This window comes from Rhamphochromis sp. 'chilingali' (genome assembly GCF_963969265.1).
Source record: "Rhamphochromis sp. 'chilingali' genome assembly, chromosome: 14".
NCBI lineage: Eukaryota > Metazoa > Chordata > Actinopteri > Cichliformes > Cichlidae > Rhamphochromis > Rhamphochromis sp. 'chilingali'.
Window position 1 is genome coordinate 36,164,970 of NC_137941.1, and position 20,745 is coordinate 36,185,714.

Sequence of the window (20,745 nt, forward strand, 5' to 3'; positions counted from 1 at the left end):
TGTTCTGCTTCTATGCCCCAGCTTTGTTTACTTTTTCCCACCGAGGCTTCTAGACTTCTGATTGGCCAACATTTCTACACGGTTAGGAATCTACCGCCACCTGCTGCTTTGGCATGTTCATAGCAGCGTTTTCCTTCATTTCTGCCTTTATGTGTGGACGGGATTGTTTTTTAAAACGAAAACGGAAAATCTCAGTTTTCAAAAATACCCGTGTACGTGTGGACGTAGCCTTAGAAAGACACAAATTCTCATCTATAGATGCACAAACATAAATCAGTTCACAGCTACACAGTCTGATTGAAACTGACCTGGAGAACACTTTGGCCAAAGACTCACATACACACACAAACACTGCAGGAGGATCAGTGAATCTGTGGATTGTGGAAGGAAAGATGACAAATACCTCATCAGTCCTTTGGCCACATAAGTCTCGAGTTTACTAATGAATGTTTCCAGCCACTGCATCTGTCAAAGCTAACAAGTCTCAGTTATGATGCTAGTGCCAGCCAGTATAACCAGGATAGTAAGGTGCTGTCCAGTGGAGTGTTTTCTAAAACCACCCAGAGGGCAAAATGAGACCTTTTTGTCACAGTCATGCAGTTTGAACTCAGCACGAGAAGTGTGTGTGTGTGTTCCTGTCTAGCTATCTTTGTGAGCACCGAAATCTCACTCACGGTCCTCACAAGTTTGAAGCATTTTTGAGGCTCAAAATGTGGTTTTAGTGTCAGGCTAGGGAAACCGTGACGTCAATGAAGGTCCTCACTAAGATAGCTGAATGGGCTTGTGTGTGTGTGTGTGCAAACTCCAGAGATGAAGCCAGACATTTCTGAATGTCATTGAATCTGCTGAGTGTTTTCAGACTCTGTCAGGTTTCAGGTTTTGAGTCCAGACAGAAAAGTTGATTTCACGTGTTTACGGGGAAGTTGATGAAAGGCCCTATTTTTAATTCAGCAGATGATCTTATCTGCCATGTTCTCTCCATCAGCCAAACACGACTGTGTTTGCCTGCATATAAACAAGATATCAGTATTCTGGGGCAGGGGAATTTCACACATACTTTCCAACAGCCGTCTCCACAGCAAATATCAAGGCGATGTCATAAAATGACAGCCGTAAGGAAAAGCTCCTACATGCAGAGTCAGTCTAAAGTCAGCCAGTCTAACACTATTTAGGGTGTAGCGAAAAAAGATTCTCAGAATTTTGAAAGTGAGAATAGCAGCATCGGTTGTAAAGGTCTTGTCAAGTCGAAGCAGGACAGCTGTTTTTGCTCTGCACAGGTGAAGAAAGGTACGAGCGAGGCTGGCGGATGTGTGCCGAATCGAATGACACAACTCGGCAGACCGAGACTAAATGGGGCGGTGCGGCGGATGTAATGGCGGCTTTGAGAGGAGGTGAAGAAATGAAAGTGAGACAAAGTGCTCACAGTTGTGACATGTCGCTCCAGCATAACCCGTCCCCGAGCAGTCACAGGAGAAAGAGCTCCACATCTGAGAACAGCGCGCTCCGTGCTCACACAGGTTAGGAAGGCATCTGCAAAGAAAGCACAGTTTAGGAATCCACTCATTTACTTAGTGATTATACCTGATATATGGACATTTGAATCACTTTATTTCCACAGTTTGAACCTTTGATCCAGCACGACGACATTTCGATCCACTGTATGCTTGACTGTACGTTGTTGGGGTGACTCTCTCGACTTTACATGACGAGTCATAATGTGCACACACCGTTCACCAACAGCACCAGCGTTTCACAGTCTGGGGACTCATCAGCTGAACTTCAGACCATGCACATGAACGAACGGTGAGAAAATTTTAACTCTACTGTCTCAATTTATTCCTACTAATAATAAATAATGATTTTGTATGTTATGTTTAAATGAGCAAACATTTAAGTGGAGATATTATCTGAATGTCAGGAGCGGGATCTCATTCACACCCCTCCCAGCCTGAGGGAGGGGTGTGAATGCCTGCTGTTCTCCCCCCCCCCCCCTTTCATTCACTTCTCATTGGTACACGGGGATCGGCCCGGCCAGTCTCCTTCGAGGCCTTCCCCTGTACACGGTCCCTCATCCATCATCGCTCATCATAACTGAGCTCGTGAAATAAAACTTAAAGGAAGTTCTTCCTTCCCGCTGACACGAGTGCTTCCCCATCAGGGATCATCTATTGCTGCAGCTTTTCTCTCTAATATTGTATATAAAGCACTTTGAGGTAACTGTTGTTGTAACTGGTGCTATAAGAAGATTTTAGCTTTACAATCTGGAGCTCTAACCGCGGCGATCTTCATCCGTGGTATCTGCCTTTCTGCCAGAACTGCAGTTCAGCTGTTTCTGATCCATGAATCTCTGTCTGAGGAACACTTAAACAAAACAGGACTGAGTGGATCTGCAATGATGAACATCTGTCATTACAGTTAGTCACAAAGCAGAGAAGCAGAATACACTTCAAACCCCATCCATGCGTGTTTTCCTGAGTTCTCCAGAGTCGGATTGGCGGTTCATCACACGACCGTGACACTTCAGTCACATTTCCAGCTAAAGTCACCAATAAAGCTAAGATGAGGGGACATCTATGGACAGTGTGTGATTGTCCAGTGAGGGACAGCTGTATGTGTATATACACACATCCAAGGAGAGGTTTGTCACAGACCTGACAGGCTTTTCAGTAATGACGCTTCTCAGGTTCACAAAGAAAGAAATGCTGCTGCTGTTAGCGTCTGCATGCTATGTTAGCTCAAATGCTCTGCCACACAAAACCACACAGAGCTGAGCAGATCGGCCCTCTGTCACCGCTACCAAAGGGGTATATCTATGTATGCATCTATGATTGGTCCTTCTCTTCAGACTGTAAGCAGCGATTTTAAAGTGAAGGACATGCAACATGCTAGCATGTCAGAAACAACACAGAACAAGTTTTCTCATTGAAAAAGCTGCAGGCAGAGATGTTCTGTCTTTTGACTGCTTGTAATTAATTGATTATCAAAACGTTTGCTAATTAACTTTCCCGTCTGCTGACTAATTGAAAAATCTGTAGCTACCTCCTGATGTGCTGAGCTCTTTCAAGCTTTCAGAACAACTGAGGCTTTAGGAGCTGCTCAGGATGATAACACTTTACTTCCAACCACAAAGAAGGAAAAACAAACAAACCCACATAAATAGGCGGCTTCCAAGCATCTGCATTAGCGACTAACAGAAGCAGTTGTTTTGTTGGTGTTTACAAAGCCGATCTTTTATCCAACAGGTAAGAAAGAGCCGTGCTCACGTTCCCCTTTATTCGCTCCTGTGCTGTCATGAACACCAGCTTTGAAGTCCCCCAAAAGACTCATTTGCTGTTGATTCATGTTGTGCAAAGTAAAAATAAAAACAAGTGTGAACTGACGCTTTCTCACACACTGCGCCCTTGTCTGAATTTGAGAAAGTGGAGCCGTGGCAGCGCTTCTCTAAAAATAAATGCATCTCTGTCACCTTCAGACAAGAATGCCCGTTAATAGGATTTCACCACAAAACGTGTTTCAGGGAAAATTTTCAACTGCACTCTTCTGATTAATAGTCCCGTCCTCGAGCCTCCTTCAGTTTCACATAATTGCCAGCCTTTCAAGCATGCATCTATAATTTCATGCACTTTTATCTCTCACCTATTAACTGCAGCAGCACAGGCCGGCCGCAACACGGATAAGGTTGCAGCCGTCGGTTTAATTACCGTCGGGCTATTTTCTGATGTTGTGTGCACGGTTGACCTTACAGGTCAAGAAATGACAGCAGCTGGCACACCCAGGTGCACACGAACAATAAAGTGAGTCACAGTGTAATTAGACCGAAAGCAAAGAAGCTTCAGTCTGAGTTCATTTCCTCGTATCGTCAAAGTAAAGGCTCAGAACAGAAACGAGGAAATCATAGGTTCACCTCCCTCAAGTTTTCAAATGATTTTTATTAGCAGTTAATTTGCCATTTGATCTCATTCACCCAGTAAATACATCCCAGGACCGAGCTCTCACCACACGGGTGAGAAATCAGATGTCACTGGTCAAGGTGGATCTCACTAACAAACATCCCACTCTCGTATCATAGCAACTCGACGGCGTAAGCTAGCCCTGAAGTTTTTAAATGTTATAATAATAATAAACATAAGCCTGATAAATCAATCTTTTTCAGGAAGTAAATGGTTATTCAGTGCAAAATACGTAACCAAGCCAACACCAAAGCAAAGACAAACACAGTTAGCATGAAGATGAAGGAGTTTCCCCAAGGAGCTGCTGGAGCCTAAATTAAAGTTCAAGCATAAAGACGGGAGTGCAGGCTGGCATGCTGTGAAGTGTGTGCACTGGATGATAACAGTGACTCTACACAGTGCAGCCCTCTGGCCCACACGGTACAATGTAAGCAGTGGTACTGCTGTATGTGTCATCATTTGAATAAGAACAGGGTCCAACCAAAAGCTGAAGGGTGTCCTGGCTCAGCTTTAGAGATGCACCAAATGTTGGCCTCCGCTATAAAGTGACAGCAGAGGCTGAATGAGGATCTGAGTGATTCAGGGTAGAGCTGCTGTTCCCTCAGTGATGGTTCAGGCTTCCTGTCAGGATGCCTTCTGGATGCATCTAAGCTGAGTAATTCGTCCATCCAAGAGGAGGCCCAGAACATGATGGAAATGTTTTTCACTTGGTTTGAGAACATCTCCGATTCAGAGCCAGAGGCTGGGAGATGTTTGGACTACAGTGAGACTGCTGTCCCTGTGGCCAGCAGTAGAAATGGACGTATGGATGGCTGCTTAAAGAAAACAGAGGATGGCTGAACTCATCTTGAGGAGGGTGAGTTTGTACACCGCTGCAGTATCTGCACCAAAGTTTCAGCCATGTTTCATCAAAGACAGCCTGATGCTGTTTGTGTAATCCTAGTGGCAGTTTGCTTCTTGACTGACGCCCTTCAATAAATGAAATCACGTGGAAGAGCACCAAAGCATGCTCCTGGAGCTGCATCTCCTGGAGCTGCATCTCCTGGAGCTGCATCTCCTGGAGCTGCATCTCCTGGAGCTGCATCGCCTTCTTTATTCGGTCACTTCCTGCAGCGCGCACTGACACGGGAGACTGCCGTCGCTCCTGTGTTTGCAAACGCTGGCTTAGACAGCAGACATGTGAAACTGAAGAAAAAGCAGTCTGCATGTTTACTTCAATCCTGTACAAGATCCACATGAAGGTGCTCACAGGGCCCGCAGCTGTGGGGTAATGAGGGAGAGCGCAGCACACAGGACAGTAGGGAGGCAGCTTGTTAGCATAGCCCTCTGCCAGGGAAGCTACTCGCCAGTTTTCTGTTGCACTTTAATTGGACGATCCTGTCAGTTTGTCTCTATAGGACAAGATGTCAGTGACATTCAGGCTGCGCTGCAGGCAGCACGCTGTCATCCACAAATTAACAGAGTGGGCATGGATGAGGCTGTGCTGCCATCTTGGATAATGTTTGACATTCAACAGTCACGTGTGCATGCTTTCAGCAGCTCTACGTCTGAGCCATGTTCTTACTCAAACACATTCAGGATACTTTACCTGTCTTTTATATTGCACGTGTCGAACTGAAGCTTGTTATAATTCCCCAGCAGTCCTTGCTGTACATGACTGAGATTCATCAGCTGGCTGTTGATGAATATGAGCCGCATACAACCCTGGAACGCCGGAGCAAAGCCCTGGCAGTCTGGAGCAGTCGCAGCACAGCCTGGATGGAAATAACACACGATACAACCTTTAGCTTTTATTCCCAGGAAACATTGGGTTAGCGTGTAAAGGAGAACGTCTTAAGCTATGTTAATATTGGTGTGTAAATCCACGAACCTCCAAAGTAAAAGCTGCCTCTGGATTGCACTTGTTCCCAAAGTTCAATAGTGGAGGAGGGCTCGTTATCCACAGTCAGAGTGATCTGTAGGTTCCTGGCGTCGAGGCTCACAGAGTGCCACAGCCCATCGCTGACTCTCCTGCCTGATGAAGAATGGTTCAGTTTGGAAGTTTAGAAGACAACAATATTTATTTATTTTACTTTTGTTAAAAATAGACTTTTGAGAGCTGCCAGTAAATTTCCTGTGCACACACACGCTTGTTTTCACGGACACCACAGGAGCTGCAGAGCTTCCAGCCTCCTCCATCACTCGGAGCCTCCAAACAAAAAGCCTGCCTCCTCCGCCGTGTCACTCAGCGCATATTTTATCATTTAGATGAAGTGAATATGGAAATGTGGAGAAATTACTAACGTCAGCTTCTTCCTGGTTCTTTATTATTGTCAATGAATAACGTGGGTGCATTACCTCCACTAATGTGAAGTAAGCACTGTACCGCAGTCAATCCTTCTCCATCCTTCACTTAAAGATGACACCAGCATCTCTGTTACAGCTGATCACCTACAGTCAGAAGGCTGCAGACATGTGAGCAAACACACTCACACGACTCTGCAGACCAACATCTGGAATATCTTCTGACATGTGTCAGTCAGATTCTTTGTTCCCTTGTTGCTGATGATGACTGAGGAGGTTACTACAGCTGCCTGCACTGCCTAACCCAAACCTTTAACCTGTAAGCCACCAAGTGCTTCACCAAAGTAAAAGTGGCTGTGACAGATCATCACAAAGCTGCAGCCTTCAGGAGGACTGACCCACGCCTCTGTTCCACTCACACTCAGTCCAACAGTGCCCGTGACTTGCAGCAGATCCCTGCATCCCAGAAGAGTCTGAGGGCCGCGGGCAGTTTCTCTGTGTCATGGAATAAGCAGAGTTGCCACAGCAGACAACATTAATCTGAGTTTCCTTCCCTCCTTTCAGGTCAGAAATATAAATCTCACCATGTGTTTGCTGTCTCCTTGCTGCCCAGTCAGTTTGTGTGGCTGCTGCTCATCTTTTAAAGTGTTAGAGTGGCGAACGCTCACACTAAACATGGCCATTAGAATGTACAGCTAATAATCCCTGTGAGCTAAGAGTTGAGTCGAGGCAGCTTCTGTTTGTGTTTCATGTCAGCTGATATTCTCACGACGCGCTTATCGTTTTCACATCCAACCCGGGGCTGAGTGTGTTCCAGTGCTACAGCACCAGTGTTGTAGTCACAGCATCTCCTCAGCAGAATAAGGATCATAATCAGTGCAAGACGGAGGAGCTGGAGTCTGACAGCAGGACAAGACAGACTCTGAACAACTAAATGAGTCTGAGGACTCGCACAACAATGACCTGATACGCTGCAGGGACTATTAGCTGGGTAGGAACAGCCGATCGCATTGACGCAAGCATTTGTTTCAACTGTAAAAACAGGTCAACTCTTATCCTGCCTCTAAAAAATATATTTGGATGTGATCACTGCTCCAAAGAGTCAGTGGCAGCCCCGTGTCCACACCAGTGTGTTCATGCAACATGTTGTGCGTCTCCTGACGAGAGTCTGATGGAGACGCAATTCTTTTCACATTGAGGTCCCCGTGCACGCAGCTCCCACGTTGTCAGGGCCCATTTTCATCCTGCCAATGCTCTTCTATCAGCTGAACGAGGACGCAGTGGAACAGTGATGTGACAGTGCGAATGAAACTGAAGGGAAAAGTTCAACTTTGGAGAAAAACAAAAGTCTGCAGTTTAATGATTACGCTGAGAGTGATGCTGCTCGGTGTCTGACATCGTTACACTGTTCCAGCAAAGTGGTGAGAATCTGTAGCTGCCTTTAATTAAAACCATGTTTCCATGTTTATGATTCATTTCTTAAGCTTCGGACGATCGCTGTGCCCGACGCGCACTCAGCACGCCGCGCTCACGTTTACACACCGGGCTCTCCCACGCTACAGTCCAGGCATCACAGAGAAGATGTTCAGCTAACAGAGCATCACACATCATCTCCATATAGGAATGCCCTCCACCCTGCATCTGTGCTTGGTGCAGCATGTTCCCACAGGATGGGTTTCCACACATCAGAGACGAGGACCTGGGGATTGTCTCGCACTGCCTTTAATATGATAACGTTGTTTGCTGCGTATAGATGCTATGATACGCTATATCTAATTTCAGTTTGACCTCCAAAAGTGGACGAGAAAGACGAGGGATTCTGATGACGGTAACACGAACAATAAACAGATCCTTCCTTTAACTATGGTAAATGTATTGTTTCTGCACGACTGCAGGACTCGAGGTCACGGGCTTCATAGGCTGCAGCTCTAAGGCTGATATGTCCTTGCGCAGATGTTTAATTTAATGCACCATGAGGCAAATTATATAAAAGGGAATACAGTCCCTGAGCTGTGGTTTTCTTCTCCATCTATATTTCCCTGCAGCCATCCAACTGCTGAGAGCCTGACTTCCCCCAAGCAATCTTACTTATCTCTGTTATTTTTGCTAAGGAATCCTATACAGATAATTAGATGATATTTCCCCCCCCCAAAAAAAGAAAAAGCCATATTATTTTCGACTTTCTTCAGGATGAAGGTGATACAAGTCAGACAGATTAAATTGGTTGCTGAGCACAAAACAAGCACCTTGGAGGACTCAGCAGTGCAAACAGGCTTTTGGAGGCTGGCGTTCGCCGATGATGCTGTGAATCAAAATGTGATTCAGAAGCTGAAACTGACCCAACCCTGTGCCAGTCTGTGTTCATGCTAGACCAATTCATCTAGTCCTTTTGCTAAGCTAGTAGTAGCTTCTTAGTAGACTCACAAATAGAATAAAACAACATTAACTTGATCTAATGTGTCACACTGCTACAACCGCACACTGTGAAGAAAAATGACTAAAATGCAAATTTTCAAATTAACAAGTTAATCAAATACTAAAAGTGTACGAACATGCGCTGTTCCATCCTCCAGGTCGTGTTACGTGTATTAAAAGGGGCCGAGTGTGCACAGGAGCACAGCTGTGAACGTTAGCTTCATTTTTCATCTCTACAGGTTTCTGCATCGCTCTAACAAAAATGACCCACTGGGGTTGGACACAGGGCCTCTCCTGGTGTCCTCCAGTTCCTCCTGCTTGGACTTTGGGTCCTGATCATTACATGAGGGTCATTTCTGTGACTATATTTCATGTTTCTTGAGCTGCTCCTGAGCTGGTTTGCAGCATGCAGCTGCATTATCCTGCAGGCCAGCTGTGTAACTGGCATGCACCAATCTGTAGGTGATTTTGTCTCTGGCAGCACATTCCACTATAACGACTTAATACATGTTAATCACTTCAGCTGTCAGTGGTTTCATGGTGTGGCTAAGTGGTGTATGCCACTGAACCTTTTCTATCTCAGATCTAGTGCAGACATGGATCTGTGGGGATGATTAAGTCTAGTTCGAGCCGAACAGGAAATGTCTGATTTTGTACTATCAGGAGTGCACAGTAGACTCAGGGACACATTAGTCTGTTGTGTGGACTCACCGGCTGAGACCTCTGATTTCTGTCGTCCCGAGCTGTGGAGGGTCAGGCGTAGCCAGCTGTTGCTGATCTGCAGCCTCAGTTGCTGTGGATCTGGGTTGAGTTGGACGGAGAGCAGCAACCCCTCCGGGTTCCACGTCCTGAACTGGAAGCGAACGGAGAAACCCCCCACAGCTGGCGATGCTGATGGGAGCGACAGGAAGCTGCTGCTGGAGCTCACAAAGGTGCAAGCCACCAGCTGGGGCTGCGAACACGAGAAGGTCACATTGCCCTGGAGGACGAAAAAGCCAAGGATGCAGATTTACATGCATCTTGCACAATATGTTAGGTGTCATGGGAAATAAATGTCATGTTGTTGCGCACAAACAGGGAACAAATGGTAACTGACACCAGAACCTTTTCCTAGTGTCAACCACAATATTCATTAAACTGAATTATTTGGCATCAACAGCAAATTATTCATCAGTACCAATTTGTAGTACTTGGAACAGAATTCATAGTAATGCTGTAAAAGAGCCGACACATTGTGTAGTGTCAAATGAAAATTTAATCAAATAACCTCACACAGAGAGGAAACTGAATGTCAGCGTTTCTTCATAATGGATTTACTTTGCTTTTCACTGTTTTCTGCAATACAATATTCCAGTGTTACAGTGGTGGACACTCTCACAGCACAGCGATGGTCATTGAATGATCCATTTAAAAGCAGACTCTCTTATCTTCACAGAATGGGTGAATAGCTCCCAGCATTTCTGCATGAAGTGCATCTCAAATATTAAATATGAGGTCAGCATATATACAGGTCATGTCTGGGAGGCTAAAGCTTCAAGCAGTTGTTTATTCTACTGGCTCCTATTGGCTGCTGAGAGATGACTCTAATATTGGTCTCATCCCACCTGCTGTTAAAAATATTATATTGGCTGGGGACAGCCAATCAGAAGTCTCCATTAAAGCATGTGATTAAAGGAAGAGGAACTGGAAGCTGGTCGGATTCTCTGTATGCCACAGAAATGTGTTTCAGTGCTTCTTTATTACCTCCTTTATGGGAGGAAACACTGGGACCAATCTTTATGGGAGGAAAGAATAGAAAGACTATTCCATCCCATAATACACAGCAACACACATCAGACCATCCATGGAGACAATCAGCAAAACAGACTTTAATACACCGACTCCTGGTGTGGCACATAGGGTCAGTGGTGCTAATGTGCATGTGGAAACACACACACACACACACACACACACACACACACACACACACACATGCACACGCACGCACACACACACACACACATGCACACACACACATAGAGACACACTCACACACACACACACACACACACACACACACACACACACATGCACGCACACACACAGAGACACACTCACAGACACACACACACACACACACACACAGAGACACACTCACACACACACAGACATGCACACACACTCACACACACACACACACACACACACACACACACACACACACACACACACAGACATGCACACACACAGACACACACACACACACACACACACACACACACACACACACAGACATGCACACACACTCACACACACACACACACACACACACACACAGACATGCACACACACACACACACACACACACACATGCACACACACACACACACAGAGACACACACACACACACACACACACACACACACACACACACACACACACACACAGAGACACACTCACACACACACACACACACACACACACACACACACACACACACACACACACACACACACAGAGACACACACACACACACAGAGACACACACACACACACACATGCACACACACTCACACACACACATTTATGTAGAACAGGTTGTGGACTCTTCTAGCTCCTCTGTCTCTGTAACAAAGACAAACATTTAGGTCTCGATCCAAGACGAGCACACGAGTTTAACCTGATAAAAGCATCCATGGAATTAAGTAAAGGAATATGTCAGAGCTGCGAACACAGACAGTGGTGTGTGCTGACGTCAGAGTCCCATCAGTCCTGCTGCCTGCAGGGCAGCACGGGGCAATCGCAGCTCTTTGACTCTCAGTATGATCCCTCCCATCAACCTCGGGGAGACTGTCCCATTGAAATTCCATCACAGCTTCCATCACGCCGGCCTCTTCCACCTCTGCTTCTGTTGTCAGTAAAGACCTTTTAATGCAGCAGTCAGACGTCAAGGCAGGGGTGTCTCAGATGAGACCTGGCTCGGTGATTGGTGTAGGTGGTGACTCTCAAACAGCACTTGGGCTTAATCACAACGGATGTAACGATTGTCACTTGTTCCTCAGTGTCTGATAAGACTCGCTTAAATGTGACTAATCAAATATCTCACAAATCAGCAGAGAGAAAACCGGGAAACGACGCGAGCGAGCGCCTGCCTTTTCCAGCAGCACCATCGCTTGGCTTCATGTTCATTCACACATATTCACACTAAACTCAAATTTCTCTGTCAAATAGAGAAAATACATAAGGCTGCACTCATTTCTCTTTTATCCGTGGACCTCCTGTGAAAGCACATCCATGGAGGAATGCACCTTTCTCCAGTCTTATTTGTTACCCTACCTTCACCACGGCCGTTTGGCCTTCTGTCCCTCCAGAGGACATGCTCTAAACTTCATCCAGCTTATACAGAAATGTGCAATCAATCCACGATTATTTACATGTTTTCATAAAGTTGTCGGTCCGTCCTGAGATGCTGCTCCATGCTGCTGCCTCACACTCCTGCTAAACCTGACTATAGAATTACTGCACTGCGATATATGATTACCAAATTAGACCTTTACAGTTTCACTCGCTCCACTCGCCCACGGTCTTTTGCCCGCCTACAGATGCACTCTTCCTGCATTTTTCCTATCTTTATAAATATCATTACATCAGCTTCGCTCCCTAATAGAGATCATCTGTGCTGTGAGGCTTTTTCACATTTGTGAGCTTTTAAAAGTGAATCACTGCACAGGTTTGTCTTTATAGACACCAGAAAGAAACAATCAGTCGTTATATTCGTCTATCACAGATGTGTAGGATTGTAAAGGACAGAAGAACTCAAATACTGCTGTCTGTGTTTTCATGGTACCCAGGCTTTTCATCATTTTTTACATATATGAGCTGAGTTCAGCTTAATGCACAACACACTCACTAAGAACACATGCAGCACTGTGGAAAACTACACAACTCACCACGCTGTGTATCTGCGGCTTGCGTCTCTTTGCCAGATCTATGACATTGATCCCGTTGTAGTAGAGGTTTTCCATGCAACCATTGAAGTTCTTCCTCAGAAAGGTGCCGGGCTTACCCGGCAACGGGATCCCTCCAAAGCTCAGCTTTAAAGAAGAAAATACAGAAACCGATTCACCAAGAACAACTCGTGTTTTTAACAAAAATGATGTGAAATTCAATTCATCTTTTATTGTCATTGTGCCAACACAACAACAACCAAAGTATATGCAAAATACCAAACACAAAACATAAATAGAAGTGTGTGTGTGTGTGTGTGTGTGTGTGTGTGTGTGTGTGTGTGTGTGTGTGTGTGTGTGTGTGCGTGTGTTTGTTTATGTGTGTGTGTGTGTGTGTTCCTGTCTATCTTTGTGAGCACCGAAATCTGCATTCTACTATACTTGAGAACCAACAGTCACTTGTGAGGACACACCCACGGTCCTCACAAGTTTGAAGCATTTTTGAGGCTCAAAATGTGGTTTTAGTGTCAGGGTTACAGTTAGGTTATGGTCAGGGTCAGGCCTTCATTTTTAATGGTTAGGGTGAGGGGCTAGACCAGGGGTCGGCAACCTGCGGCTCTTTAGTCCTTATACTGCGGCTCCGTGTGGTTTGGGAAAATAAATTAGAAGTATTTAGCTGAAGTGTATTTTATTTATGTTAGTTCTTTTTTACCTTGTAGTTCTACATTGGAAGATTATTGTGATATTGAAATATAAAAATTAAATTATATTCTATAATTTTTTCATCGCTCAAAATAAGCGTCACACTCGCAGAAGCCGGTGTACCCGCCGAAACGGCGTGCATTTATCGAGACTTTCAACCCCAGGTAGGCCAGTTATGGATGTTCAGATCCACATTATGTCAGCAGCTCCACCGTGAACTATGTTCAAACAAACAGCGCTCACGCCTCACAGACGACAGCTTACAGTCCTGTAAAGATAAAGTGACTTCGTACAGCCCCGACCTGCAGACGCTGTGCGCAGAGGTTCAGGAGCAGAAGTCCCGTTGTAAACATGTCACGGCAGACCCGACGATGTTTACATGAACACGCTTTTCAGCTTCTCTTTATTGACCACTTTTCAGGTGCGTCCGCCTCCCCTGCAGCGGCGCTGCAGACCACGCCCCGCCACACACATTAACCAGGTAAAATACATATTTAGGCAGACTTTTGCAAATATCTATTTTTCCTCTTTCAGCAGCATCGAGCTTTTTTCCAATTATTTTTTAAAAGTCAAGTCAGGGCTCCAAAAGCCCAAAGGCGATATGAGGATGACTCACAACAGTTTTTGTTTTGTTTGTTTCATTTTAGTTCAGCTTTGCTTTTGTTATATTTCTTTAAGAGTTCAAAATGTGTTAATTACATAAATAAAATGTAATTTTCTCTGTAGCACTTCAAGGATTTCATAAGCAACACACCTTAGTTGTTCACACAAAGCATAAAGGTAAAAACAATATATACAGTGTTATCTTCATTTTAGATGTCAAAAAGTATTTGCGGCTCCCAGAGTTTTCTTTTGCGTGGAAACTGGGTCCAAATGGCTCTTTGGGTGTAAAAGGTTGTGACCCCTGAACTAGGGAAACCATTATGTCAATGAAGGTCCTCACTAAGATAGCTGAACGGGCTTGTGTGTGTGTGTGTGTGCACAGGTTGGGTAATGAATGCGTTTGTGAAAAGAGGAGATATCAGCGTTCATTTATTTATTAAATCTATGGCAGATGCTGACGGAGTAACACTCAATTCAATTCAATTCAATTTTATTTATATAGCGCCAAATCACAACAAAAGTCGCCTCAAGGCGCTTCATAGATACAGAGAGAAACCCAACAATCACATGACCCCCTATGAGCAGCACTCACAGCCTCCAAAGCTACATCACACCTGTTACATGCTGTATATGACTCCCCTGTGGTCTTATTGCCGCAGCAGTTGAGGGAAGACTTTTTCCTTTGTTAATGTAACAGGAGCAAAGCACATGTTACATTTTTTCATTTATTTATTTTTAATGGAAGAACGTCCCAATCCATGCCCCAGGAAATAATGAGGAACTCCATATCCAAGCACTATGAGCTGGCATCAGGGCCTGACCTCTAATGACCTCACTAATGACCTCACTAATGACCTCACTCTTGTGAATGAAGCCAGACTTAAAAGCTTTCTCTAACAGAGCAGCAGCAGATGAAAGCCTGTTCTAGCCTGACATTCTTGTCAATAACATGTTTACGTAATGTCCCCATAGTTATTACACATGCTGTATTTTAATCTTCATTTAAAAGAAAAACAGTTTTTAGATCTATTTTTTTCACAGCTTCTTATCAATGCTAACGACTTCACTAATCAACCATATGTTGGTTGCAAACAATTTTTAAATTAAATACTGAATTTAACTATAAACAGGACAGCTACAGTGTTAATATTGATATCAATATTAATTACTAACTGGCTCATACAGCTGATAATAACAGTAACAAATGTAGCTCATACAGTGGGGCAAAAAAGTATTTAGTCAGCCACCGATTGTGCAAGTTCCCCCACCTAAAATGATGACAGAGGTCAGTAATTTGCACCAGAGGTACACTTCAACTGTGAGAGACAGAATGTGAAAAAAAAATCCATGAATCCACATGGTAGGATTTGTAAAGAATTTATTCGTAAATCAGGGTGGAAAATAAGTATTTGGTCAATAACAAAAATACAACTCAATACTTTGTAACATAACCTTTGTTGGCAATAACAGAGGTCAAACGTTTACTATAGGTCTTTACCAGGTTTGCACACACAGTAGCTGGTATTTTGGCCCATTCCTCCATGCAGATCTTCTCGAGAGCAGTGATGTTTTGGGGCTGTCGCCGAGCAACACGGACTTTCAACTCCCGCCACAGATTTTCTATGGGGTTGAGGTCTGGAGACTGGCTAGGCCACTCCAGGACTTTCAAATGCTTCTTACGGAGCCACTCCTTTGTTGCCCGGGCGGTGTGTTTTGGATCATTGTCATGTTGGAAGACCCAGCCTCGTTTCATCTTCAAAGTTCTCACTGATGGAAGGAGGTTTTGGCTCAAAATCTCACGATACATGGCCCCATTCATTCTGTCCTTAACACGGATCAGTCGTCCTGTCCCCTTGGCAGAAAAACAGCCCCATAGCATGATGTTTCCACCCCCATGCTTCACAGTAGGTATGGTGTTCTTGGGATGCAACTCAGTATTCTTCTTCCTCCAAACACGACGAGTTGAGTTTATACCAAAAAGTTCTACTTTGGTTTCATCTGACCACATGACATTCTCCCAATCCTCTGCTGTATCATCCATGTGCTCTCTGGCAAACTTCAGACGGGCCTGGACATGCACTGGCTTCAGCAGCGGAACACGTCTGGCACTGCGGGATTTGATTCCCTGCCGTTGTAGTGTGTTACTGATGGTGACCTTTGTTACTTTGGTCCCAGCTCTCTGCAGGTCATTCACCAGGTCCCCCCGTGTGGTTCTGGGATCTTTGCTCACCGTTCTCATGATCATTTTGACCCCACGGGATGAGATCTTGCGTGGAGCCCCAGATCGAGGGAGATTATCAGTGGTCTTGTATGTCTTCCATTTTCTGATGATTGCTCCCACAGTTGATTTTTTTCACACCAAGCTGCTTGCCTATTGTAGATTCACTCTTCCCAGTCTGGTGCAGCTCTACAATACTTTTCCTGGTGTCCTTCGAAAGCTCTTTGGTCTTGGCCATGGCGGAGTTTGGATTCTGACTGTTTGAGGCTGTGGACAGGTGTCTTTTATACAGATGATGAGTTCAAACAGGTGCCATTCATACAGGTAACGAGTGGGGGACAGAAAAGCTTCTTACAGAAGACGTTACAGGTCTGTGAGAGCCAGAGATTTTCCTTGTTTGAGGTGACCAAATACTTATTTTCCACCCTGATTTACGAATAAATTCTTTACAAATCCTACCATGTGGATTCATGGATTTTTTTTCACATTCTGTCTCTCACAGTTGAAGTGTACCTCTGGTGCAAATTACTGACCTCTGTCATCATTTTAAGTGGGGGAACTTGCACAATCGGTGGCTGACTAAATACTTTTTTGCCCCACTGTATATGAACTTTGTTCCTCAAAGCAACAGAAGCAGACAAAAGCCGCTGGTTTAGCCTCCTATACTCGATCAACTACATTTCCCAGAGTTGCACATGAACATGTTTGGGTTCGTGTGAATTTGCCTCACTGCATATTCCTCTATAGCATTTATCTCTTCATGCCAACCCTGATCTGTCTATGTCTGACCCTGAGCGTCCCAAGCCAGTACTGTCCGAGCCACAGGGCCCCGCTCAGCCTGCTGTGTTCAGTCCTGCTCTGTCTGAGCCAAAGCCTGAGCCAGTAACTCCTCGCTGTGGCGGTCGGCCACCTGTGCAGCTGCTGCGGTGTCCCATCACTGTCACCGCTGGCTTCCAGAGAGTCTCCTCCATGCATGCCGTTGCCGACATTCTGCCCTGGACAAAAGGTGGGACTCCAGCTCGGTTGCTTGCCTCAGACGCTGATCAACCTGTCTAAGTGGCTCCATTATCTTCACTGTGGCTGTTGTCCTGTCCAGTCACCTGGACATATCAGCCTGGCATGGACTTGGATGCCAGACTCCATCCAAGCCACCTCCGCCCTTGTCACCAGAGGGTCTCCGTCGCAGTGGCAGCCTCTGTCCATGTCTCCAGAAGAGTCCCGTCTCCTCCCATGTCGCCTCCGGCTCCCGGCCAAGCCACCAGAGGAGTCCGACCTCTTCAGTCATCGGTAATCTCTGGCCAAGTCTCCAGATAGGCCACGTCTTTTCCATCAAGAGTTGATCTCTGCTGCTGGCCTCCCAGTCATCCTCCAGAATTCCTCTGTGTCAGCCTCCTGCTAGTTTTGTCCTCCTGGCCAAGGCCCTGGACTGTTTTCTGTTTTGTTTAGACTCCACTGCATGTATGGTTTTTGGTTTTGTTCCAGATGTACTGAGGATGAACATTCTGTTCATGAATGGCTTGAATGGGTTTACAATAAATAAAGTTAGAATCACTTAAGTCCGCCAGTCCCAGTACTGGGACACGGATGTATCTCTTATTAATACACAAACCAAGCAGAGTCTGCACAGCTCTCCGTATGCTACAATAATAAGACCCCCTAGTACTGCTGTGATTAAATTGTGATTTGTGAAGCATCAAATCTGGTAGAGCTAAACCTTTTCTTAAACACACTAATAGCATCGATATTTTCTCGGTCATAAGGCTGTTGCTCACACTTTAATCTTAATAAGACTGAAGGACAGTTTCTGGGGCCATTTGTCTCGTGTCCAGAGAGGCCAAGGTTGTATAGTTCGGCTGCAGAGTTGTGAAGCGTTTACCGACTGAATCTAGGTATGTTTTTTTTTTTTTTGCTAAAATGTATCCAAGGTCTTTGGGGGTTAAAGCAAAATGTCCCTGTTTGCACAGCATACAATGCAGAGTCACACAATGTTAAATGCTGTGTAAAGGTCTGCAGAGGCTGCCAGCGTTCTTGGCAGGCAGCTGTTCTTTTGAGGAATCAAAAATGACCCGTCTGCTATTTCTGTTTCTCTCTGTTTTTCAAATGATTATTTCAAATAAAGTCTCTTTCAGGACATACTCAGGCGAGAGTCTGTTTAGCACCATGAGCACAGTTCATCAGTGCTTTAATAATGACAGGGTTGTCTCATCCTCAGCAGCTAAATCCATTAACTGCTGTCTAACCTCCACTGTCTGTAATCCAGTCAGCACATGGACTCACCTCGTAGTCCACCTCCAGTGAGTGTCCTTCCCCTTTGGTTTGGAAGCGCTGTGTGTAGGAGTCCACTGTGAGGTTAACCTGCTTGTTGAAGCGCTCTATATGAACCGAGTGCCAGTGCTGGTCATCCAGCAGACTGCCCACAGTGACAGGAACACGATGGCTGCTGAACCTCGCTCTGCTATCATCTTTACAAACAGAAGACCAAGAAGACAGTGAGCAGACACATCTCCAGTAATGACGCTGTATTTGTGTATGTACAGGTGGAAGTAGGCACTGCTTCTCAAACTTCTCTCAACAAAGCCAAGCTGGTCTGTACCTTTCAGTATCGTTTGTGAGGAACAGCACTACTCTTCACATTCAGTGAGCTTATTATACATTCAGGTTGAGCCAATGATAACTTAATCGTAAAGACATCCTCCAAAATATATCTCCTCTAAAGGCCCCATATCCCCTCAAACACACTCACGCTCTTCATCTCTAGCAATGACACGTCAATGACCACAGGAACACTGGAAAAACAGAGCTCACCTAAGTTGAGGTAGAGGTCCAGTCTTCCTCTGTGAAGTTCTAGGGTGATGTAATCTCCTCTCTGCCCCTCTCCATGCAGCAATACGCCCTCGGCCTGATGGCTTTTGAAGCGCAGAGAGATCACGTCCTTGACCGTCGACATGGACTTCTGGTTGAACCGATACAGCAATGAGCTTCTGCCATCAAAGTCTGCCACGTATGACTCTACAAGAAAAGGATCAACTCTAGAGTCAGTATTACGTCAGTGACTGTAAGTAAAGGACAATTAAAGTGTGTCTAATATCTATTTGGTTGTCTTAGCTCATGTGCATCTTACAAATCACAGTGCAGATACTGTCATATTTTCAGCATGAACTGGACCTGAGAGCAGACTCAGACAACTTGGTGGTTTAAACGTTTTACGTAAAGATAATCAAACGACAGGAATACATTTTCCCAACTGGTACCGAGCAGGGAGGTCATCGGAGGATGTAAACAATGGCAGAAGAGGTATTTTTAATGTCATTTTAACATCTTGCTTGTTAGTTTCCAGAACAGCGGCTTTGAACGAGCAGCAGACAGTTAGGCAGCTATCCAGAAAAAGAGAGAGTGGTTCAGTGGAGTGTGGGCAGAAGACTGGAAGACACTGGCTTTATTTGAGAAATGTGCAAGTTTGAGTGATTATCATGGATACAGGTAATCTATTGCTCTGTCCATTTTAAAAGGTGCATCAACGTAATGTCCCATTGATGGAAGCCAAACGTTCTGGAACATACTGGGCAGACAGGGTTCTCCTCCTGTCTGCAGGGTGGCAATTTTGTTCAGCAGTTCGAAGAAGAACTGCGATAGCCTGCTTCCATGCACATGTTGGCAAAGATAGTGTTAAACCGATGGGACAGTCACTGCCTTGTAGAATGGGGAACAATGGAAGCTTTAAGAGGCTTAAGAGGCTTCAGAAGAGCAGTGACCAGTTGCAGAGGAGGTAAATGTATTATGCAGATATTCTAACCAGGCCAAATGAGAGCTCCAGGACCATGGATCTGATAACATCAAACACCATAATGCTGTTTCTAGTTTTCACCATTTCTCCATTAGATTAAGGATCAAACTAAGTTTAGCTTGCAAAGATTTTTGAGACCTGAGAGACAAAGAGGGGACCTCCATTAAATGCCACAAGGAATGCCATAAAGCTGGAACACATGATTAACCAGTTTGCTGTTTCAATGACAGTAGGTCTCTTAGAAATCTGTATATGATGGCTAGTATGACTTTGTTACTTCCGATCGAGGCCGGCCACAAAAAAATCGGAGGTTCTGTAAGTGCCAATACGGCAATAGGGAACAGGAAGAGGAACAGCTGCAACAAAAAACCCAAGTTTGACGCTTCTCTGCTTAGCAGTTATAGACCAATTTCAAAACTCCCATTCATTGCTAAGATTTTAGAAAAGGTTGTGGCTACGCAGCTTATAACTGTTCTGGATACACTCTGCATAAATTCATCCGCGGAGCCCACTCTACTGAAACTGCACTTCTTAGAGTGTTCAGTGATGTCTTGATGTGATGAGGAGAATGCTCCGTTTTGCTGAGTTGGACCTGACCTCTGCCTTTGATACTGTTGATCATCATATTTTGCTAGATGGGCTGAGACACTGGGTGGGTTCCTTTGAGCCCCAAGATGTTTCCAAACTACAGATTTTGCATAGGTGCATAGACTCCATTAGAGGTTGGATGACTGATAACTTTTTTCTACATAATGAGGAGAAAACCAAAGTCCGTTTGTGCTCCTACCAGGAATCTTGGAGTTCTTTTCAGAGCTCTTTTACATCCATACCTCCCCAGCAGGTCCCTGAGGTCATGTGATCAGG

General features: G+C 45.0%; 1 protein-coding gene across 1 annotated transcript in view; it reads right to left on the reverse strand.

The window, feature by feature from the left end:
* The window catches only part of cntnap5a (contactin associated protein family member 5a), a 143,186-nt gene that overhangs the window by 43,844 nt on the left and 78,597 nt on the right, over positions 1-20,745 (reverse strand). The window contains exons 5-11 of the mRNA XM_080903767.1: positions 18,903-19,106; positions 18,375-18,559; positions 12,578-12,721; positions 9,360-9,627; positions 5,821-5,964; positions 5,539-5,704; positions 1,424-1,530 (exon numbers count right to left, since the gene is read on the reverse strand). Coding sequence (XP_080759893.1) covers positions 1,424-1,530; positions 5,539-5,704; positions 5,821-5,964; positions 9,360-9,627; positions 12,578-12,721; positions 18,375-18,559; positions 18,903-19,106 — 1,218 coding nt within the window. The remainder of the gene's footprint in view (positions 1-1,423; positions 1,531-5,538; positions 5,705-5,820; positions 5,965-9,359; positions 9,628-12,577; positions 12,722-18,374; positions 18,560-18,902; positions 19,107-20,745) is intronic.